This window comes from Lissotriton helveticus, chromosome 6, assembly GCF_964261635.1.
Source record: "Lissotriton helveticus chromosome 6, aLisHel1.1, whole genome shotgun sequence".
Lineage (NCBI taxonomy): Eukaryota > Metazoa > Chordata > Amphibia > Caudata > Salamandridae > Lissotriton > Lissotriton helveticus.
The window spans coordinates 153,468,249-153,493,444 of record NC_136067.1 but is presented as its reverse complement, the minus strand read 5'-3'; the positions used below and the strand labels follow the sequence as shown (position 1 = coordinate 153,493,444).

Below are 25,196 nucleotides of genomic sequence, written 5' to 3'. Positions count from 1 at the left end.
TCCTGACTGGAGTTGGAAGGGTGCCCAATTTTTGTGGCCACCAGGATGGAGCCCAAAAGGAAACCTGTTTTCCAAACAATATGACCTCTGTTTTCATAGAGTTTAATTTCAGGCAGTTGTCAGCACGCATGCAGTCAGGGAATCTAATGCCCGTGTCCTTCTTACCGCTGGATAAGGAGATGATGATCTACATGTCGTTGGTGTAAGGCATGAGTGAAAATCTAAGTGATCTGATTAGATCGGCCAAAGTTGTAACATATAGATTAAATACTGTGGGGCTAAGTGAGGATCCCTGAGGGACCCCTCAAGGCAGTGAGAATGGTTCAGATACTACTTCTTTAAGTGTCACTGATTGTTCTCGTCCGAGATGAAATGATCTTTGGAGGGCCAGTACGGCCCCTCAATTTCCGATGTTGTGGAGATGGCCAATCAGAAGCTCCTGGTTAACAGTATTGAATGCTGCCAATTGATTGAGTAGGATAAGTGCTGCTCACCCTCCACCCCCGGTCTAGTGCTACTCCAAACTCCTCAGTTGCTGTGATCAAGTCCGTCTCTATGCCTGCTTCTGAATCCAAACTGTGTGGTGCCCAGGAGATCATTATTTTGAATGAAGGTCACTAGTTGTTGGTTTATGGCTAGTTGTTGGTTTATCCACTATGTTCGCTGGTAGTGGCAGAGAGGATATTGTAAGATAGCTATTAGGGTCGGGTGGGTTAAGGGTGGGTTTTTCATCAGTGGTAACACTGACGCTATCTTCCATTGGGTTGAACATTTGATTGAAGAGGACTGTGAGTGTATAGCCAATTGACATATTTAGTTTACTTGTAAGTCCCTTGTAAAGTGGTATACCATATACCCAGGGCCTGTAACCTAAATGCTACTAGTGGGCTTGCAGCACTGATTGTGTCACCCACACAAGAAGCCTTTCAACCCTGTCTTGGGCCTGCTTTTGCAAGGCCTGTGTGTGCAGTTTACTGCAACTTCCCCTTGGCATTAAAAAAAAACAACTTGCCAAGCCTTAGAGTCCCTTTTATTACACAGAACTAATTCCTACGGTAAGCCCTAGGTAGCCCTAAGGGAAGAGTGCTGTGTAACTAAAAGGTAGGACATGTTCTTGTACGTTTTCCATGTCCTGGTAGTGACAAACAGCTAAAAAAAAATTCACTACTCTGAGGCCTACTCCTCTCATAGGATAGCATTCGGAAGTCTGTAAAATACTTCAAAGCTGTAATTCCTGATCAGAAAGGAATAGCTGCGGGCGCTAGAGGGCGCACTGCGAAATGGCTGCCTTCTAAGACAGCTCCGCCGCTCGAGTACACAAATTCGCCATAATGCAGCGGTTGCAGTAAATGTAACTTCCGAATTTTGGCAGAAATATATGACGGAAATGGCGGTGCCTACCTGGGGTGAAGCTGCATGTGGAGAAAAAGAGCGAGAGTCAGTAAAATTTGCTTAGAGTAATGTCCGCCCCTGCTATCAAGGACTCACGCAACATGGCGGCCACCTGGTAGCGGAGCATCGTGAGTCTGCCGGGACATCGTGAGTGAGCTGAACCGGCAGCGCTTGACAAGAAACACCACACTCGCGGCAGAGGTATGCGGGGCTTCTGCTGACCTTGCTGTCCGGCGCACGAACGTGGATGCCGGTGCGTGTGTCTCGCTGTGGCCGCAGATGACGCGGTGGTAATCCCCATGCTGCCGGGACACATAACGGCAATGCGGCGTTGAGCAGAGGCGGTCGAGCTCTCCATGACAGGCGTGCATTGCAGATTCCCCTACCTGCTTGAAACAGTATGAAACGTGGGCGACATCGGAGCAACGGCAAACGTTTGAAATAGACTGACATTGCATCGCATAATCCTTGGGGTACAAAATGGCGGCCTGTAGCATTACTAAATAACAACAACACCACACAGAAGCGCACCGTATATTGGGCATGAGATGAAAGCAGTGCGCATCTAGTTGTGCTTCTGATCAAAAATTTTACCCGCTACGATCTGAAGGGCAAACGGCATTATCACAAGGCAGTGGGCTGGTAATCTGGATAGTTCGCGAAATGGCGGCGATCAGTAGAGCAGAGGCCTCATGAGAATCCCAGATCGGTGACGACCTGTGCGGATCAAGGAATTGCCATAGCTGACGATCGGAAACCATCGCATACCTGACAGTGTGGGGATATGCTGTTAGAGTACTACTACCCTGATCCCTGGCAGGAATATCGGTACGGCACGGCACGATACGGTGCTGCTTCAAATCGTGCGCTGAATAACAATGCTTAATGGCGCACGATCTTCTTGATGGAGGATAGATCGCTGCATTCCACTGTATCAGTAGCACTCTTAAAGGACGAACTTGCTTCATATGTTCCATGGGACGGCTGCAGCCTGCCCGGTACAGATAATAGAAACGGCGGAGATCCACTGCTCCTGCATATCCAGCTGTGTAACGGCATAATATCAAGAGGTTGGCTCTCTGCGCCCCAAGGGCAATCCCTTGTACAGACACTCTCAGCAAAGTTTACTGGTCCCCCTTATCTATCCTGGTTCGGTGAGCAATTGGATACTCATCCTTACTACTTAGGATTGGGAAGCTATCCAAACCACCATTGTTCTACAGGCCTCAATTAACGGTCTCACGCTAAAGTTGAACTTGTTCTCCATCACACTGTCACAGTCATTAGCAACTTGGGCAAGCCGGACAAACAACAACTTAAACTTACATTTGAATCAAAGAGGCAACCAAAAGGCGCTGCCTCGCATTCAGACACAGAGTTGGAGTCAGATTCAGCATCCGGGGGCGGGGGGATGGAAGCTGTTCTTAAAGCGATCCGATCAACCTTACAGGATATTAATGGGAAGTTGAACCACCTCGCGCAGCGAGTGGACAGCATGGCTGCGAAATTGGACAAACAAGGCGAGCGATTGGATAACGTGGAAACTCGCATTGCCGCTGTTGAGGTTGAAGCGCACGCCACTACCAGTAAATGTACTGGGATGGAGAAGGCGCTAGAGGTCATAAGGAGCAAGGCGGAGAACTTAGAAGCTAGATCTCGCCGAAACAATTTTCGAATCGCAGGCGTGCCGGAGTCTACAAATACTGGCCGATTGGAGACGTATGTGGAAGAGATGCTCAGGTCAGGGTTTGGGGGGAAAGCTTCTCCACAGTCCTCATAGTGGAACGTGCACATAGGTCCCTTGCGCCTCGTCCAACCCCTGGAGCAGCACCACGCCCCATCATTGCTCGAATACTAAATTACAGGGACAGAGATGCCACGCTACGGCTGGCTAGGGAGAAACCGCAGATAACATATCAGGGCAATAAGCTGGAATTCTACCCCGACTTTACTATAGCCGTCCAGCAAGCGCGCAGAGAGTTCACTCAGGCCAAGGTGAAATTACGTGAACTCAAAGTGGAATATGCCATGCTCTATCCCGCAAGGCTGGAGGTAACGTGGGAGAGACGGTCGACGATCCTACAGACTCCGAAAGCTGCGCAGGAATTCATCAAGAAACTCATTTCTAAGCGTAAGGACCGTCGGCGTGAGGAGCAAGCACAAGACTCTGACTAGGATATCCTCTTGAGACTCTGGCGTGATTGGATGAAGGGGACGGAACAGAAAACAATTCCACTTGTCGTCTGAGTAGCTGCTCTGTGTAATTAGTGCCTTCCGGCTTGGACCCGCACAACGCTGTTGGGCCGCATGTCAGGCAGTGGATGTTGGATACCTGTTACCTATGGATCCAGAGACACATTGGTGGATTGGCAAGACATGGAGCACTACTGTGGTGAATACTTGAAGGGAACTGCTCTGCGGACTAATCCTTCATAGACTACTGGACGATTAGAGTGGTAACAAAGATTCATGGGTTTATTCTACATCCATTACAGTGATATGCTGAGAATACTGCACAGGTGTTTTTTTACAGGTCTTGGGCGAACGCTAGCCAACAGACATAACAGGTTGCAGGTATGGCTTTACTATTCCTGCGTCGGGGGGTTCCTACTATGTAGCCGCAAGGGGGTGGGGCTGTCCTCTTTCTGATGGATGTTGATGCCTTCAGGTACCTTCTACATGCAGGGCGTGGAATATCATCATGAGCAGCTTATTTGCTGACGCCACCTCTGAACTGTGAGCCGCTTGGTGATATAATCCTTGCTGTAGGTATAGTTGACCCACTGTCCGTAGTCTGTTGAATATTAATTGCGCCCAGTTTATGTATTCGTGCCAAAAATCATTACTGGTTTGTGGAGGTCTGACAGAACTATAACGGAGAAGGGGTGAAAGCTGAAAGAGCTAACCTTGGTACGGTTTGCGGGATCAAATTTACAGCTATGGGTGGTGGAGGTGGATGTTGAGTTGCCCTGACATAGGTTGATAAATCCATTGGGTCATTCCGGACGCTTTCTTAGTGCTATAAGTATGTTGACACCTAGACGCTGTCACAAACCGCGTTATCACGCGCCCTGTTCGAATTATAGCCAAGAATATTCATTTTCTGTTTGGCTACGATCACACTGCATTCAAATTGTTAACTTGACCACATCCACCGCTGTGGATGGTGTCCTGTGCCCCTGGCGGACCCTCCAGTGGGTTCTCCCCAAGGTGTTAATGGTTGGTTTGTGGTTTATTGAGGGGATTTGTCTTTGGCATGTTTGGGATGCTAAAGTGGGTGGGGGGTGGGGAAGGGAGGTAATGTTATACAGACCAACGCCGCAATCCAGGATAACTTCATTGCAAAATGTTGGACAGATACGACTTACAATCTATTATTCAATGCAGGGGGGTGCAATTATTTTGACTTTTTATCATGTTGGGATAGGCATTTTCACTGGCGGCATGGTTCCAGATAAATTTAGGCCTGCGACCTTGAATATCCTCACGTGTTTGCTTATTTTGATCGGTTGCATATTGATGTTGCATTGCACCAGGAAACGCATATTGCCCCACGATCTGGTTGCAAACTAGGGCATAAATGGGCGGAAGCTAGCTATAGCTCGACATACTCGTCATTCTCTAGGGGGGTTACAATACTGATCAAAAAGGGTACGAATTTCTCTATTGAAACCTCTATAACAGATAATTTGGGAAGGTACATTATTCTCATAGGCACACTCAGAGGACAGCAGATGGTCCTTATAAATACGTACAGCCCGAACACGGATGCCCCTGAATTTTTTCATGAAGTTTGGCAGAAACTGCATTATGTGGCAGATAGGACACTCCTATGGGGAGGGGACTTTAACTTGGTATTGAATGAGCATTATGATAGGTCGGGGTCAACTACAGAGCCACACCGGAAAGCTATGAATAAAATGATTGATATAATGTCAGAATTAAAATTGTATGATCTATGGAGAACTAAGAATCCAACGTGTAAAGAAGCGACACATACTTCAGCTGCGCATAATAGCTGGTCCCGCATTGATTATTGGATAGGATCAAAGGAAGCACTACTCTGGGCCAATACTATCAGACATCTCCCAAGAACACTGTCAGATCATAATCCCATTCTTTTATCTGTTGAAATCCCCCATTACACACCACCTCCTTATAGCTGGCGCTTCAACACGAAAGCGTTAACTGACACAGTATATACAGACACGATTACTAAAGCTAAATCTGAATTTTTCCTCTTTAAGGAACCTACCACTGATGACCCATGTCTGCTCTGGGAGGCTTTTAAAGCTACATTACGTGGGGTTTGTTTAAGCACATCTGCGGGTATTTTGAAGGATATCCGCAGACAATTATCTAGATGTGAGAGTCAATTGCGCTCCTTAGAACGGGAATATGAGCAGTCACAGAACCCGAACCTCCTGGGGGATATCAGGACTGTTACGACCTCTAGCTGAAGACGAACTTAAATGTAGAACGAAACGTGTTAAAGCCAGGGGCTTTGGTGAGGGAGGTAGGCCGGGGAGTGTATTGGCATCTAAAATATGTGTGGGTCGTCCTTCACAAACTGTAATGCAGAGTCAAAGTGCCGACGAGGAGGTGCAGACTACTGCCAAGGGTATATTGCGGGAATTTGTGAACACATATGGCGCACTATATGAGTCTTGTCACACTGCGCCCCCGGAGGAGATAATGCAGTATTTAGAAGATGTTGCCATTGCCTGGCTTTCAGAAACCCAAAGGGAGTATCTCTCCTTGCCAATTACAGTAGAAGAAGTCACTGCGATCATTAAATCACTACCTAACGGGAAGGCACCAGGCCCTGATGGGTTCCCTAGCGAATTCTACAAGACCTTCGTAGATCTAATAGCACCCCGCCTGGTTGCTATGTATGGAGATGCCTTTGATAAATCTATTCTCCCCCTACTTTACGAGAGGCAGTATTGGTGGCTCTCTTAAAACTCGCAAAGAACCTGGCATACTGTGAATCATATCGGCCGCTGTCCCTCATAAATGTGGACTCTAAAATACTGGCCAAGCTACTGGCAGTGCGACTCCAACTCCTCATGACGGCTCTGGTCCTGCCGGACCAGTCCGGGTTCATACCAACCAGATCCACAGCACATAACAAGAGGACACTGTTTGTGCTATCCCACTATTTGGTACCTACCACTAAAGCGGCCGCTGTTAAATTGGATGCGTCCAAAGCCTTTGATTCAATAGAATGGCCATATCTACTGACTGTTCTTAAAAGAATGGGCTTCCCTCCGATTTTCCAGCAGTGGGTCCAATTGCTTTATACCAAACCTATTGCCCGAATTCGCATAAATAATTATATCTCTGATATTATACCTATAGCACGTGGGACACGGCAAGGGTGTCCACTGTCCCCATTACTATTTTATTATTAGCTTTATTCGACATAAAAGATATCATCAAAGCATTTACAGAATAAAAAACAGTACCATGATAAAAGAGAGAATATGTACAGCATAAAAATTACACATAAATAAACACATATTGATCATAAAAAAATGTAACAGCTAGGCTGACATCGTTAAAAACAAGTATTTAAAAAAGGGAAAATATCCAGACAGCCGTAAGATAAAAACACTTCATTCAAGGGTATGCTGGATAAGAAGGATGAAGGGAAAGCGAGGGGGAAGTAGCCCATAGTTCATACTCGCATTTTCACTAAAGAACCATAAGGTTAGTGTGCATTACTATTTGCATTAGCACTGGAACCCTTAGCTTGTAAAATTAGACAGGGCCACCACTACTCTGCCCTACAATTCTCAGAACGGCCATTACACATATCAATGCACGCCGACAATATGTTATTATATGTTCGTGATCCAGAAATTAATTTAGCCCCTTTGTTGCGGGAATACATTAAATTTGGGAGACATTCTGGCCTTCAAATAAATTAGGACAAGTCTATTATTATCCCTCTCACACACTCCACAACCCCGCACACCACTGAATTCCCCCTGGAGTGGCAATCCGAACCTGCGTGGTATTTGGGGGTGTAGTACCATCAGGACCCGGAACTGGTTATTCGTGCCAACTATGGCAGAGCTATTAGCAATATTAGTGACAAAATTGATCGCTGGATCCAACTACCTCTGTCATTGGCTGATAGGCTAGCAATTGTAAAAATGGTAGTGCTACCAAAGTTCCTGTATCTATTTAACAACATCCCCATCACACCCCCGCCGTAAGTCTTCCCTCGACTACACTCACTATTGATCAAACCTATATAGGCGGGTAAACAGTTCAGAATTGAATTGAGAGCTCTTACATTACCATATTCCAGAGGGGGCTTCAAAGTCCCAGACTTCCGTCTCTATTATTTATGTGCACAGGCGCAGTATGCTCACCATTGGTACCATAGGACTCCCTATCTTACACACACGGCAATAGAGGAAAGCGACACGCTGCCTATTCCACTGACAGCAGTAATAACCCATAAACGACCTCCATTCCATACTAAAGATATTAATACAGTGGACGCTACAAATGCTGCATGGCATCAAATAGGAAAGCTGTCACATAAGATCCCACTCTATGCACCTGCCCTACCATTGCACCATCACCCAAACTTGTCTGTTACCCAAGAAGCGGTGGGAATGGGGATATTACAGCAGGTAGGGATTGACACGATGGGTGATCTATATAATGATGGGATGTTTAAACAACTACGAGATTTTGATTATGTGAGTAATCAAACACTGCTATTTCGTTTTACTTATCATAGGCTCCAAGGGGCAGTTAAACAACACTACACTACCTATCCGGAGGAACCTCCACAACTAAATGCGCTTCAACTGATCATCACTTCCCCTAATACTAAACGATTCGTTTTACGTTTATATACTACAATCCAAGAGGAGATAACAGACACGACACATAGGACATGGACAAGTTGGAATGAGGCACTAGACAATCCTCTCACGATAGAGGAGTGGAGGTTAACTTTTTCACATAGATGCTGACACCTAACGGTAATTTAGGAATTTTGCACTATAAATACCTGCACCAAACTTATTATACGCCGGCCAGGCTTCAGAAGTACGGTCTTCGCCCCGATGCATGCTGCAAACGCTGTGGCATTGATTCAGCAGACTTTTTGCATCTAGCATGGCACTGTCTGCTAATACAGGAATATTGGAAACAAGTTACACAAATGTTGAGTGACATGGTAGGGGTGTCTCTTAATTGTTCAGTTCGCACATGTATCCTCGGGCTATTGAACACTGTTCGGGCTACAAAGCGCAAATTTTGTTTAATTGCGCTGCTTGTAGCTAAAAGACATGTCTCCTTATGTTGGGATAGTAAAAACACACCCACCACCTGTCAATGGCTGCGAGACATGGCATTCTGTCACGACACTCTCACCACCTATGAAGAGGAACTGCCGTCTGGTTCACTTCCTAGGGACTACTGGTCATATCTGGTCACCTATTTACAAAATAACCCAATTGTGTAATCTTATGCTGAACCTCTGTATATCTGTTAATATTTGCCTATTTATAATGAGTAGTATCTTGTCTGTAATGAACATGTAAAGGATTGTTATGGGATGCAGGATGCATGTTATGTCTTGAAGATGTCAATAAAAAGAATTTAAAAAAAAAGAAAGGAATAGCTGCTTCATGTTTTATATCTTTGAAATTGTGAGGATACATCCTCTTTAATGGTAAAGTTGGATTTAACATTACTATTTTAGAAATGCCACTTATAGAAAGTGGGCATTTCTCTGCTCTCACTGCTCTGTGTGCCTTGCAGCCTGTCTCCAATACATGTCTGGCGTGGGAGACAGCTACACTTTGTGCATTCCCTCTAGACAGCCACAAACACAGGAAGGGGGTGTGTGACCATGACCTCATCTGCATTCTGATAGTTGTTCCTGGGCACGAAGGGAGAGAGGGAGCTGAAACTCACGCCTGAATAAGTAGTGGTCTGTTTCCCACGCAATGGGCTGATTACGCCCTACTGATAGTATGGAACCTGGGCTTGGAAGAAAGTGAGACCTGTGCACTTCAAGGGCCTGCTTTGAAGTCACCCCCACTTCAAAGTGACAACTTGGAATAAGTACTGGGGCTCTGTCCCTAACAAGACAGTACACTACTGGACCTGTGAAGAACTCTGCACGGAACAAAGACTGCTGTGCTACAAGGATTGCCTCTCTGCTTGACTACTGCTCTGGAAGAACTGCTTTTGTGCTTTGCTGTGCTGCCCTGATGATCTCTGCCCTGCTGAGGACAGGGACTGGACCCATCGCAATTGAAACCAGAGTGACTGCAAGGGCTTGCTGTCTTTCTACCTTTTCTGAAGACTCAGGGTCAACAAAGACTTCCTTCAACTATGTAACAGCACAGGAACTATGCCATCTGCAGGTCCTGCCCTGCCAGATGGTGCCAATCCAGTCCTTGACCCTTGAAAGGCGATTTTGCTGTCCAGTACCATCAACATCGACGCAGTGACGACTTTGAGCCTATCAGAACCAACACATTGCCTTTCGATGCAGGAGCCTATCAACGACATCGCTTTGACTGACTGCGCAGTTTGTTTACGACAGACTGTGCGGTTCCACAACGAGGGTCAGAGTTGCTTGATGATGGCGCAGCGCCAGCATCAAAAAGGGGTTTGCCTGTGAAGTCTTCAAACACCTGGGTGGGTCAGAATCACCGCATCAAGCCTTCTATGTTGATGCTTGATTCATCCAAGGTACTTTTTTAGCAGGACCTACATGAGTACTGTAGGCGGCATGTCCTCCATCAAAGTCGGCCTGAACTTTGGATTTACCCCAGTTTAGCATGACCTCAAGCAACCCCTAAGCACTGTTTGCTTCTAATCACTACTCTTTGATTATTTCATTAAAAATACATAACTCCGGTTCTACTTATTGGAAATGTATCTTTTTGGTCTTGCTGTAATCATAAAAATATAATCTATTTTTCTAAGCCTGTTTGGAGTATTATTGTGGTGTTTTCATTGTCTTACTGTGTCTGTGTGTTGCACAAATACTTTACACATTTCCACTTTAGTTGTGCCCGGCTGCTCTATGCCAAGATACTAGAGGGTGAGCACAGGTTATCTTTTAGTGTGTATCTAGCTTACCCTGACTAGATTGGTGGTTCCTGCTTGGACAGGGTGCATACTCTGGTTATCATCAGGATTTCCCTTCTCCAAGCAGGTCAAGTCACTTAACAATTAGAAGAAGGTGGACTAGGTTCTGTTTGTTAAGCACAAACACCATACAGATATATTTATGTGGACAAGCTCCTAAGAACCAGTTAAAAAGAGTGTTAAGAGAAAATAATATAATCAACCACTACACATTTCCTGCTCTAGAATAAATTTCCTCTTCACCCACCAACACTCTCATAGTGCTGTATTTGAACTTCTGCTCCCACATGTCACTGCATCCAGTTTGAAAAAGGGCCAATATGTTAGCTAATTTCTCACGTTCCTCATCGTCAACTAAGGCACTCAATGCCATTATGATAAGGCCCGTCAATCGGACGAAAAATTCCCACCTTTAAAGTTACTTTTGTCACCCAGTACAGCACGTGCGCGGAAAATAAAACATGCCTTTAAAGGTTGGACCAGAGGATTCATTACAAATTGAGGACTAAATAGAGGTTCTGACTTAGTGCATCTTCTTCCCCCAGGTTATTCCTGTGCCCTAGATGCATTTTGGCCAAAGATATCAGGTGATGTGAGCAGGGGAAACTGTAGGTCCACAGGTTTACTGCATGTTACTGCATTTTGCTCTAATCCTGATGAGCCCAGTAACTTCTATTACCAGGCTTATTGGATATTACAAACTGCTCATAATGATCTCTAAATGGAGGCACCTTTTAGTATAATATGGTGCTTTATGAGTTCCAGAGCAAGCCAAGTTGAGTTGAGCAACTAGGACCTCATGCACACACTAGGATGTATTCCAATACAATAACTATTAGGTTACCTCCATGCTGCGACATTCCTTCATGCTGACAGTTAGTTTGCCAACAATATTTTTTTGGGACACCATCTGCAGCACATCAGAGTTTTCGGGTCGGAATTGTAGACGGGGAAGCAGGCTTTTTCCTTGTGGGCGTGGCTCAAGCATTTGGGTATCACGTCTTTGATCCTAAAGTTGAACAGAAGATACTGTGAGAATATTTAAATAATAGTTTTTCATTGTACTATCCTATGGCAATCAGCTTTCAGCATATTTAGCAAAGGCTATCTTTTTTTATAGAACACACAATGCTTTAAAGAGTAACTTACTACAAAATAAAATTTAAAAACCTATGAGTGTAAATCTTCCACTTCACATCTCCTTTCATTTCTATGGAGAGAACATTACAGATGTACGTTTACTACTTGGTGGTAAATGTGGGAGGAACCTGGGAGAGCGTCTGGAAAAAGGGACATACTTACTCCTAAAGGGGAGGGGTTTAGAGAGGAGTAAGGAGGGATTTAATGAGAGCCAAGGAGGGGTTTAAGGAGGTACAGCCACCCAGCCACCAAAGAATAGGCCCATTGCTATACACAAACTGCGCTTCTAATGTTACTACAACCATAAAAGGACCCAAAACAGTACTAAATGTACCCCAGCTCAGAGCTGGAGAAGCCCAGCACTACACGTGGGAAACCACTGGTACTGTACCCTCCCATTGCAAATAATGGAGGAAGAAGCTTAAAATAAAACCCCATAGAAAATTATGTTAAATTAACTATATTAAACTAAATTGAATTAAACATATAAATACAATTATTTTAATGTTAAAAAAAGATCTCAAATAAAACATTTGTTTTAAAATGTTTTAATACTCTTTTTTTATTTTAAAAATTCATTTAACATTACTTTTTATTGAAATGTAATTATATTAATTTATTTTATACATCACTTTTTAATGGTTTTTAATATATAATACAAATATTTTTATTTTAAGTGAGGTGTTTTCATTTAAATTTCAAAAAAGTAATTTTATTTTCATTAAGTAGATCTAAAATAATTATTTATTTATTTACATTTAAGAGTGCTGTAGCATTTTATTGTATTCTACATTTAAAATAAGTATAGAGGGGGCGTGGCCACTGATGGCCATCAGTGCAATCTAATCGTAAGCACAGTCAAAAAAAAAAAGGAGAGGCAGGGGTTCAATCAAGTATTTAATATGGCAACCGCCGGCACGCTTCAAGGTGAAGGATCTGGTCTGAGTAAACAGAATCAACATCACGACCTAAATGCTAAAGACAAAAATATAATTAATCTACAGCAGGAAGTAAATACTCAGGAGATTCTGGAAGAGGCCGAAGTACAAGGACAGGGGAATACGATACGGCGGGTTGAGACCAGGGGGGCAAAAAGTAAAGAAGAAAAAGATAAAAACCGGGAAAAAATAAAGGAAAAAGAGAGAGAGAAAGAGAAAGACCAACCGAAAGACAGATCGAAAGACAAAGAAAAGGAAAAAGCAAGTGAAAGAGGCAAAGAAAAAGTCCAAAACAAAGATGACGAGCAGGAAAAAGGTCCGGAAATCCAACTAACGCAAGCCAAACTAGAATTACAGGTAAAAAAAGCAAAGCGATTGCAGGCAATCAAAAACCTAAAATCAGCTGCTAAGTCAAGTGGGTTGTCACAGGATTCCCATCCACGGATTTCAACAATCTTCTGTCCCGTTTCTAAAGAACCCGCCTATCAACCAGACCCGGTAGAAATAGATATCAACGAAAGTACTATACCTGAAATTCAGAGGAAAACAGATATTTTGAGCGAGCATCATGGCACTTCAGAGGCGGGTATCAAGAATGGATCTCTGGGCACCCCTAATTGTACCACGAGCGTCAGACTCTCAGATCCCAAGGATAAAACAGAATCCTTTGAAAAGGGCAAACAAGACGAAGAAGGGGACCCGTCAGCCGATTATCGCGCCCCAGAAGCATTATCATCGATAAATGCAAGAAGTATAGTGACAAAAAACTTAGCACACTTGGAGGATGCAAGTGACTTAAACCTAAACCCTATGCCAAACTCAAACTCAAACATCCCTAATATCCCTAATATAAATAAGCCGGGAACGGACCTGGAATCTGAGCTTGAATCAATATCAGAGTCTGAAATCTATGAGACAGGGATGTCAACTTCAAGTGAACCTCCAGGATTACGACACGAAGAAATACACACAGATTCCAACGATTCATCTGATTCCAACACTAGCTCCAAAAAAAACAACAACTCTCCTAAAGATAATAGTGCTAAAAAAAAGAAGAAAAAAAAAAGAAGACAAAGGAGACAAAACAAACTGGTGGATGAAGATACTACAGACCAAGGAAGTAACGTAGAATTATTCTATCAGCCTGATCAAAAACATAGGAACACTTCCCCACACGCTATGACTAAGTTGCACTAAAAAATAAAACCAAAATTAAAAGGCGATGACATGGTGGTTAGTGAACCATCCCTGGTAGATGTATTTAACTCAATAAAGAAGTTTCAAATGGACGTTAAATCTGACAACAAGAAACTCCAAGGAGCAATCAGTAAAGTAGGCCAAACATGTTTGGAAATTTCAGATAGAATGGCCTCGGTCGAACAACGCACTGAGAATCTTGAAACCGGCGTCCTGGCTCTGCAGAAACAAGGCCAATCACAAGAAGAGACTATTCATGATCTAATGACGAAGGTAGAGGATCATGAAAACCGGGCTCGCCGTAATAATTTACGCATACTGGGGTTCCCCGAGGGAGCGGAGGGGAATGATCCAAGGAGTTATATGCTATCCCTGTTTAAAGACTAATTCCCCGAGCTTGCTTCATGGGATTGGGAGAAGGAGATTCAGCGAGTCCATCGCTTTCCCTTTACCATCAACAAAAGGTCACAAGGATCAGAGCAATTTCCTAGAGCAATGCTTGTCAATTTCGGAAACTTTCTTTTACGGGAAGCAATCTTTGACTTGGCAAGACCGACTAAAAAAAGACAATACAAAGGATATGCTTTTTTTAGCAGACCCGATTTTGCCCATGCAACAGTCGAGAGAAGATGGCGACTACGGCAACTTTTTTCCCCATTTGAAAAAATTGGCGCAACAGTCTTCTTACTGAATCCAGCCAGACTAAAAGTTATATTCAACGGCACAACGAGAAGCTTTTCCAGCGAAATTCAAGCGCAATCCTATTTGGAAGAGATCTCCGACCACAGTAAAGACAAAGCAAATCTTTCCAAAGGGAAAAAATACAACAAATAGTGATCATATGTTTACAGCCAATGGGTCGAGACATAGGTAGAGAGGGTGAGCTGAGAATCTCCTTAAAAAAGTGGGTTGACAGGTAGTATTATAGTGGAATAATTAAATGCCTATAAACGACAACCGTTGATTAAAATCACCGACTAGGACTATCAGCCCTTCAGAAGTTACAGGGGTTAGGGCCTAGAGCCACCAACTTCCGAAGGATCAGCGAGATGCCAACAACCTGGGCCTACGGGCAACAGGTAGCCTCATTAGATGGAGGGGGGAGGGGGGGTCTTAGCTGTTGTGGGGAAGACGGGGGAAGGGGAAGGGGGCCGCGGTACAGGCAAATTGAAAGGGTGGAATCTATGATCAGGCTTAAAAAGATTTAAACAAAAAAACAAAAAAAAGACTTAATTTTATTAGTAGTACACCAAAGTTACAAAATAAATGGCTAAATTGAGAATATTAACCATGAACATATGTGGGCTCAACGATATAAAAAAAAGGCAAAGATTAGCAATAGGTTTACACTCAATAGGAGCAGAAATAATATGTCTTCAAGAAACGCATATAGAGGGGTCACAGAGACATCTGTTTAAAGACCTGGGATACAGAGTAGTTGTCGCCACCACCCAACCAAATAAAACTCGGGGGTAGCTATTTTAGCGCGAGGTGGGGGTGTGGGGGTGTAAGTTTTTTAAGATCAGCTTCAGACCCATATGGCAGATGGGCTATTACAGAGTGTCAAGGTATAAGTGGGAAAAAATTTACTGTCTCTTCAATCTATGGCAATGTTACAGACGATCCAACATTGTTACAGTTCCTATCTAACGAATTGGCACACTGGCCTGTTCCTATGATCATATGTGGGGATATCAACATCAATCTCCCACCAATTTGGCTTTCTGATCTAACATTTAAATATCTAGGCCGGAAACCTAGAACTTACAAGGCCTTGTTGGACATTTGTCATGTTCATGGGCTGGTAGATTGTTGGGAGATGAAAACACCGCAGAATCATGGGTATACCTTTTTTTCCCACCCCCATCGCAAACTGGCTAGATTGGATTATATATTCATCTCTAATGTAATCCTATCTAAATGCTCTATAAATAGGCTGCCGAGGGTTTTTTCAGACCATAATCCTCTGCTTTTGAGTTTAGATATTGACATTACTAAATCTGATCGCAGTAACTGGACCTTTGAACGAGCTCTGCTAGCCAACGATAAATATTGTACCCATATGGAACAATGGATCCCAGAATTTTTAAGTTTCAACATGGGTAGCGCCCCGCTAGAGGTGGTATGGGATTCATTAAAGGCAGGGATAAGGGGGGAAACCCTTAGATTTTCTATCCAAAATAACAAAGAAGCCAAACAAAACTTAAAAGATCTAGAGGAGAATCTGGCCAGAAAAGAAGAAAATCTAATTAGATTACTTCAAGGGGGGAACAACATTGAAGAGGCAATTAGAGATGTAGCGATAGCAAAAAACTTAATATCTGAAATATTCACCTGTAAAGCAATCATCAAAGCTACTGCAAATAGGGAAAAAATCTATGAATGGAGTGAACAGATAGGGCACCAATTAGCTGTTAGTGAAAGAGAACAAAATTCTAAAAATACGATCAAATCTATAAGAGACCCCGTTCTCGGCCTAACTCATGATACAAACGATATAAGGGACGCCTTTAGGAGATATTATGCAGAGCTTTATTCTGAAACAGATATTAAACAAGATAAAATCGACGAGTATCTAATTTCGGATATAAGGCCCTACCTATCCAAAGCAGATGAGGGACTTCTCGCTGAAACTCCTGACTGGATAGAAATTTTACTGTCCATACGCAGTCTTCCATCTGGTAAGGCATCAGGCCTAGACGGTATTCCCATGGAATTTTATGTCAGATTCAGTAGCCCACTCAAAGACATTCTAACCCAGTTGTTTACCCAGGTCTTCATGAATGGAAATCCTCCGGCTTCTTGGGGATGTACAAAAATTATAGTGTTCCCCCAAAAAAATAAAGATCCTACAGAACTAGGCACATAATGTCCTATTACCCTAATTAACAACGACTCCAAAATATATTCCAAACTGTTAGCAAGTAGATTGGCACCTCTAATTCACAAAATTGTATCTGTTAGACAACACGGGTTCGTCCCTGGAAGATCAACCACAGATCACGTCCAGAGGGTGATAACTCTCTTTGACATTGCCGAGGTAGCAGGAGACCCTATGGGCCTAATTTTATTAGATGCTGAAAAAGCATTCGATAGGGTCTCCTGGCAATATCTATGGTCGGTCATGGCAAAGAGTGGGATCGGGGATCATTTTATTCAAGCAGTACAGAAAATGTATATTGCTCCTGAAGCGGTCGTTATGATTAATGGGGTAACATCGGACATCATCAAAGTGACGAGAGGTACAAGACAAGGGTGTCCTTGTTCCCCTCTACTCTTCGCCATTTACATTGATCCCTTTATCGCAAAGCTAGAAATGAATCCGTCCATACTACCCATTAAGACATTGAATGATGAAACTAAAACTCTAGCCTTTGCAGATGATATTGCGATTGTTACATCTGTTCCAATTACAACAGTAAGGATAATGGAGGAAGAAGCTAAAAAGTTCGGGGAGATTTCGGGATACAAATCAAATCAAACTAACACCCAGATTGTAATAAATAATAACATCAGTTTGGATGATGCAAGAGTCACTAATAATGCATTATATCTTGGCATTAATATCACATCCGATCTGAATAAACTAGTGGCCCTCAACCTAGACCCTTTAGTGAAACAGACTAATAAAACATTATTGAGACTTCTCAACCTACATTTAACAATAATCGGAAGATGCAATCTCATTAAAATGGTTTTTTTGCCTAAATTTTTGTACTTCTTCCGGGCAATTTGTCTTAACTTTGACCTAACACTCTTTAATCAAATAGATAATATGCTATCTCGCTTCGTCTGGGGCTATGGAAAAACACGAAGAGCTTATAAACATATCACACACTCAAGGGATAGAGGTGGCCTAGCCCTCCCTAATATTAAATTTTATTGGTGGGCTACAACCATCAAATACAGTCGTTTACTGCTAACCCCCAAACAAGAGTCAATGCCCATCAGCTCGACTCCAACTCCACAGGAACTAATTTTGGGTAATAACGCCAATAACCACCTTTGGAAATTATCCTATGAATGTCATCTAAAAAAAGAACGATTTAAAACACTTAAGGGTATCTATACAGTCTGGAATATGGTTCGGAAACATCTGGGGATTGGTAGATTTTCATTTTATACTCCAATAGAAAACAACACCAATCTGCCTGAAATTTTTATGGATTCCTGTATGCGGCGATGGGTTAGTTTAGGAATATCGCAATTCGGATCATTTTACGATTCAACGGGTTTTTGTTCATTTGAATCGCTAAAAAATAAATATGGGCTGAATTCGCATGACTTTTTTAAGTTTTTGCAATCGAGAGATTTTATTCTCAAAAAGGGGGGATCTAATGGTTGCTTTAAAAAAATTCCCACAATTAACACTGTGGTCAGCTCCGCCAGTGTAAAAATTGGAGACATTTATAAAGACCTAGTTGCTGTACTACCAGACGATATCGATAAACATGCAAATATCTGGCAGAATAAGATCAATATCACAGAGGATTTAGCCCACAAAGCACTCGAACTATCCAGCACTACTTTAATGTCGACCAAGCTACAAGCTCAGTTCTATAAAACTTTTTACGACATTTATTATACTCCCGAAAAAATTTCAAAATGGGGGGAAGGGAAAGGGACTCTCTGTCCCAGATGCAATCGACCTAAAGTCGATCTGATACATATGTTGGCTACATGTCATACTTTAGATAATATTAAACGAGAAGTTTCCAACTTCCTATCTGAAATATTCGATGTCGATATAGAGATTAGCACAGCAGAAATCATGTTAGGAGTAGACTAAGTTAGTAGACCCATTGCCATGCAGGGACTCATATATATTGCTATGGCAGTCTAAAGAATCTGTTTGACTTCCGCATGGCTGGATCAATATCCACCAACATTTCAACAGTGGCGGATGCGCTTTTTAGCTACATATAATCTTGAAATTGCCATTTATAGCCGGAAAGGTATCAGGAAAAAAATAACGGGATTAAAAATTTGGGACCCAGTTAGATTATGGCTATTGAGCCCAGCATAGATCAATACGGTTGAGACGCATCGAGTGTTTTGGAATGTAACGATGTATTTCTTTTCGCTTTTTGTTTTTTATTCCTTATCCTTCGAAGCCTGTATATTCCTTTTTTTATAAATATATTTTTTTGAAAAAATTTCTGTATAATTTTTTATTCTTTTACTGCTCTATCTGTACCGGGCGGCAGGAGGGGGGAGGGAGGGGTAATGGTGATGTAAAAATAAAAAGTTAAAAATCTCAATAAAAAGTTTAAAAAAAAAAAAAGGAAGCACATATCGGAGCTCCCGCCTGCCGTCCACCGAAATAGCACCTGATAGCAGCTGAGCGCCCCGCCGACCACCCAGATCTCAGGTGGAGTGTGCCCCGGAGCTACTGTGGTCCCGCCGGCGCTCGGGGCCCTGCCGTTTGCCTGCAGAGCGCGCTGGAGGTGGCCGGCCGCCAGGATCCGGGACGGGCCCGACAGACAGGGGGAGACAGTGCAAGGCCTGCCAAGGTCGCCGGCTGGCGGGTGGGCCTTGCGGCCACGCGAGCACCGAGGCACTGCGGGCCTGCGCGGTGCCGCTTCCGGCGGACTGTGAGTGGGGTCCCTCCCCCCTTTGGTGATCGGGTCCCGTGGGAGCTCTCGCCGCGCCCACCGACTGCAGTGGCAGCAGGGGGGAGTCGGCCTGAGTGCCATTACTGCTCACCTTCAAGAAGGCCCTCCATGCCTATGGGAGTGGCCTGATCCGGTGGCCCTGGGCATCCAGGGAGGAGCGGAAAAGAGAGCGCCCGGCAAGGGGGGCAATCGAGCCCCGTGAGCAACGCTTGGCCCTTGACGGCGGACCCCGAGGGGGGCTGCCCATCATCCATCGCCCCAGGCCCAGGAGCAAACGGAGCGGAGGACCCGGGGGCGGGGCCTTCCCAGAGGCCCGGCGAGGCAGCACACGGCGGCGAGCTGGAGCAGAGGCTTGGTGGACCGACTGCCCATGACCAGCCATACCGGACAGCTGAAGGGAGACACGTGGACGGCTGGGCCTTTCGGTGGCCTGGTGCTGTGAGGTGAGGAGCGTTGGGACAGCGTCTGGGGCCCAGCGACTTTCGGAGAGGCTGGAAACGCGGTGAGGGCACGGGAAGGCGTCGCACGACTGTGGTGCTGGTCCGCACAGGGGACCTGGAGCCGGAGGTGTGACTGGCAGTGGCTGTGCGGCGTCATTGGGAGTGACTGGCAGAGCTTGAGTACCCCGGGCGTAGCTCCCGCGGGAGGGAATGGGAGCGGGTGGACGAAGTACTCCCTGACCGCTCCCTGGACTGCACTCACCGCCAACATCACCCCCGGAGAGCGGCGGAGGACCCAAGGGGTGAGAGCGTGGTGCTTCCTTGTGGTCTGTGGTGGGGGAGATCTCCCGTGGGTCTGGGCTGGACCGGCTGCTACTGGCATGGTTTGGGGTGGAGGTGGTGAAGCAGTTGTTCTCCCGCTCCTGCACGTGCGCTGGCGATCTGATGATTCCGCATCGATTATGTCCACGGCCAGGACACGGAAGCAGAAGAACTTTTCGAACAGTCATCCTCCGCCATCAAAGCCCCGAATCCAATGGCTGCCATGGCGACTTCGGCACCCCGTGCGGAGGTGGGGGAAGCCCCCATCACAAAATCATTTATGGAGTCACTTTTCAACACCCTCCGGTCCGACATACAATCGGTCAAAACTGAGCCGGCCGCGGAAATGCGAGAGATCCGAAGGGATGTGGACAGTATGGGCGAGTGGGTGGCCACATTGGAGGGACGGAGTGATGAGGCGACATCGGAGCTAAACACTCTGCAGCAGGAGGTGATACATCTTCAAGAGCAGCACCTCGACATGCAGGTCCATCTGGAGGATCTTGAAAACAGGTCCTGCAGACATAGTATCAGGATCCGGGGGGTGAAGGCCTCGGACGAGACCAGGGATCTCTTTGCCTTCACAGAGGGCCTGTTCCGACACATCTTGGGTGCCCCGGCGGACTCTCCCCTTGTCCTGGACACGGCACATAGGTCTGGCCCGCCACGCTCCCCCAATGCCCCGCCTGCGGACATTCTGGTCTGCCTACAAGACTTTAAAATGAAGGAAGCGATACTGGCCAAGGCTCGCACCATGCATCCAATATCCTATCGAGGCACCTCTCCAGTGCTGTACCAAGATCTTTCCCTAATCACGCTGCAGCGCAGACGACAGTTCCGCCCGTCACGGAGCATGTCCGACAGCAGAACATCACATACTCATGGGGTCATCCATTTCGGCTCATCTTTCGCTTCCGGGACAAGCTGCACCAGATGCGCTCCTTTACTGAGGCCTGTCAACTGCTGGGCCTAGCGGTGCCCCGGGACGGCGAAGAGCAGGAGGACCGCGGCTCGGAGCCTGAGACTTCACCGTCAGGATGGCAGAAACCCTGAAGGAGGCGTAGATTTCGGAAGCCGACTCCACGCGCCATAGAGCAGGGACAGCAAGCAACTTTGACCGTTGTCGCTGACGCCCTAGCGGGGCACACCTCGGATGTGGAATGAATAAGTACTGTGGGGCCTTCATACTGTTCTTTGGTCGGCGGTTGGCTGATCCGCGGTGGATGGCGGGTGGTTACGGACTGCCATTCCTGACCGCATTCTGTACCCCACCTTGACGGCTTCCCGGGCACCCGGGAACGACGAACATTATGATGGACTCTATGTTTTTCAGAATGGATTGTTTTTTGTGTTTTCAGTTTTGTATTCAGACATGGTTGTGGGGTTTGTTTGTTTTTTTATTTTGGGGTGGGGGTTCCTCGTCCACTTTCCCTTGGCCCTTTCCCCTGGCGGCTCCGCCTTGATCCCGAGATATGGTCCCCTTTTCCCTGGCACGCGATCTGGGTTGGTGGATATGGCTACCGGGCCGCCTCCTCTCCCACTCATGACGGGTGACACACTCCAGGTCGTGACCCTCAATGTGAAGGGTCTGAATAATTCGATTAAATGGAGGGCGGTGCTCAATTACCTCGAACACTCCAAGGCAGATATCTGTCTCCTTCAGGAGACACATCTCCTCACTAGGGATCATCACAGGCTGCGATCCAAACATTTCCCCACACAGCTGTTCTCCTCCAGCACTTCTAAAACAGCGGGAGTGGATATTCTGGTTTTCCGCTCTTTCCCCGGTAAGGTGGTTCAGAAGGAGGCAGAGATTAAAGGTCGTCTTCTTGAGTACCAATTCTCCCTGGGGGACACGACCCTGGTTATTTTTTTTTTTTTTTTTTTTTTTTTTAAACCTTTATTGTACAAAGAAAGCTCACAAATACGGGCCTACAACCCCACGGGCTGGCCACCACACGGTAAAAAACGTAGCAAAGGAGAATAGGTTCTTCACAGGATATGGCACCATGAGCACAGGAGAAACCACAAAGGCCATCGAGCAATCAGCATAAACAGGATAACAAAAGGTTAATTTTCTAATACGGGGCGGGGGAACAGAAGAATAACGGGCCGTGGAAGAAACAACAAGGGAGGGGCCGCGGCAAGCCGCCATTTTATGAACACAGGACGAAACAATAAGCCATACAAACATAGCTACCAAAGAATATACACATAATCGGAGTACAAAAAAGCTACAATGGCATCAGTCAAACCGCGCTCACCCTTCACCGCCCCCACCCAAAATGAGGAGACAGAACCAAAAAGGCCCCCATTGCAAAATACAATACGATACGCACCCCAACGAAAATAAAGAGACCCCCATAAAGGAGGAAGGGGAAGAGGGAAAAAGGGGACAAAAGAAGGGACTCCCAGCAAATCACGCACCCCCAGGAGACAAGACAGAACAACATGACCCGGCAAGTGATATACCAAAAAGTCGATACCAAAATAACCAGCGGGCCACAATCAGACACACACCGGGATACGAATGCCACAGAAACTCCCCAGGGGGACACATGAGGAGACAGAGTCCCGAAAAGGCGAATACACAAGAGCCATAGAACAAAAAAAGGAAGAAATAAGGGGGGAAAAAGACCCCCCAATAGAGACAGACCCCCCCCACCCACCCCTAAGCCCACCCTGCACCCCTGCAGAAGGCTACGGCCTACCCCCCCGCAGCGTGCCTGTCGCCCTAATTAGAACCCGAAATATAGCGGAGCAAAGTGAAGTCGGAAACAGAAGACAAAAACGGGAAGGGCAAGGGAAGGGAACACGGGATGGGAGACACATACATACACATACACGGGGGAGGGCCGGGAAACAGGAGTAAACGCACCCGGCCACCCGCCTGAGTCGAAGGTCCAAGACCCCGGGAAGCCAAAGACTATCAGGTTACAGTCCAAGAGCACCAAACAGTCACACATAACCATACCAGGACACGTTGACCATCCAAACCAGTACAAGACTACCGCGCGCAGATGCCAGTGCACATCAGCCCTGTCCCTGTTTGTCCAAAGTGGGAACAGTCCGATCCAGCGAGGTCCAGGCCACGAAGAACAGAAGGCAAACAGCAGGAAAATCCAACGGCAGTCCAGAAAATACACGTGAAGGACAACACGGAAGATCCAGGAAAGTCACGAAGTGTAGCAAACGATGCAGGCACAGGTCCAAGGATATGTCCAAAGAAACCGACCCATCTGGGCCAGCACAGGAGAGATCGCCGGGCAGCGGCGGCAAAAAGGAACCGGGAGAGTCATGAAGGTCAGGCCGAGCAAAATCCAGCTCCCGGGCCAGAGGCAAAGGAGGCAGAGCCGGAGGAGGAGGCACCATCAAGTTCCGCACACCCACGGACGCGGTCGTAGCCGGGGCCAATTCTGCCAGGATAATTCCAGCCGCACCCCGCAACGGCAAAGCCACATCCGGCCGTGGGGGCCCGGGAGGCCCGTAGCGAGGAACCATCTCCGAAGTAATGACAGGCGCGGCCACCAAGAGTCGCCAGGAGAGCAGGGCATCCAGGACCTCTTTAAGTGTAGGAAAACCTTTACAGTATTCGTCACCCGGGCCATGCGGCGGGCCTCCAGCGCTCGTCCAGGCCCGGCCAAGACAATTGGGGTCGGTCGCCATTTGAGAGCCCAACAAGGCCGCGCGGCCGCCAACCTCCGCCGGGGCGACGGCAAGGCAAGTGTAGTCGCGCCGACCAGCGGCAGAGCACCCCGGGCAGGAAGGGGGGCCACCAGAAGAAAGGGACCTCACCGGCCACCCAACGCCGCCGGTCCCGTTCTCCGAGTCCGGACGGCAAAATCAAAATGGCCGGGCCGGAGAACAAAGGGGGAGCAAGCCGGATACACGAGGAGCTCCGGCAATGGAAGGCAGCGCCTCCACCAAAGGCCTCCTCCCCACGGGACTCAGCCAGGAAGGACCTCCGGCCCACACGAACAACGGCCTTCCGACCACCTCCACCGCGCCCCGAAGGGCAGCACCGTAGGCTCCGTCCGGCCCGGGAGCCGGCAAGAAGATCCAGGCCAGTCCGCCTCCGACACCCCAATACAATCGGGGCACTGCACCGGATTCACAGCAGCCAGGATAACCGAAACAAGAGGTAAGTGCCTGCAGGGCGTCGTAGCACTACCACACAGCAAAGAGGGCTTCCCGGGGCAGGATAACCTTTAACCTTTCCCTTTCTACAGGATCTGTCCCTAAGCAGTGGAAACAAGCCTTGGTCAGACCAATCAGGAAAAACACCACAATTCCTTGGAATGATTTGTCTAATCTTAGACCTATTTCGCTGCTGCCGTTTTTGGGAAAGCTCGCTGAGAAGTATGTTAATCGTCAGTTATCCAGCTACATTGAGAAAGCTGGCGGCCTAGACTATTCCCAATCTGGGTTTAGGCCGAAACACAGTACAGAGTCCACCCTCCTGTCTGTCACTGACGATCTGCATATGTTTCAGGACAAAGGCTACTCAGTAATTTTGGTGTTGTTAGACCTTTCAGCCGCGTTCGACACCGTGTCACATAACATCCTTATTGACCGGTTGTCGAACGTAGGGGTCAAGAACAAGGCCCTTGCCTGGCTAAGGAGTTTTCTTACGGATCGGACCCAGACTGTCACCATGGGTAAATACAGATCAACTGAGGTAGAGATTACGAAAGGGGTGCCACAGGGCTCCTGTTTGAGCCCAACACTCTTTAACATCTACGTGGCACCCCTGGCAAGAGTGATGCGCAAATTTGGTTTCATCCCCGTGTCATATGCGGATGACACGCAGCTCCTCTTCCCCTTTCAAAATCTCACCACAGAAATAAGAAACTCCTTCTCCGCTGGCATGAAAGCCGTCGCACAGTGGATGTCCACCAACTTCCTACAGTGCAATGTCAACAAGACGGAAGTAATGCTGTTTGGAGACGCCAAATTACTGTGGACCCCTGACTGGTGGCCGTCTGATCTGGGTACTGTTCCAGAGCCCAGACAGATTG

General features: G+C 46.4%; 1 protein-coding gene across 1 annotated transcript in view; it reads right to left on the bottom strand.

Moving 5' to 3' along the window:
- Positions 1-20,366, bottom strand: part of DNAH14 (dynein axonemal heavy chain 14) — a 1,144,348-nt gene extending 1,123,982 nt beyond the window's left edge. Inside the window, exons 1-3 of the mRNA XM_078647362.1 lie at positions 20,120-20,366; positions 14,255-14,358; positions 11,372-11,536 (exon numbers count right to left, since the gene is read on the bottom strand). Of these exons, the coding sequence (XP_078503488.1) occupies positions 11,372-11,536; positions 14,255-14,358; positions 20,120-20,366 (516 nt within the window). The remainder of the gene's footprint in view (positions 1-11,371; positions 11,537-14,254; positions 14,359-20,119) is intronic.
- Positions 20,367-25,196: the final 4,830 nt, after the last annotated feature.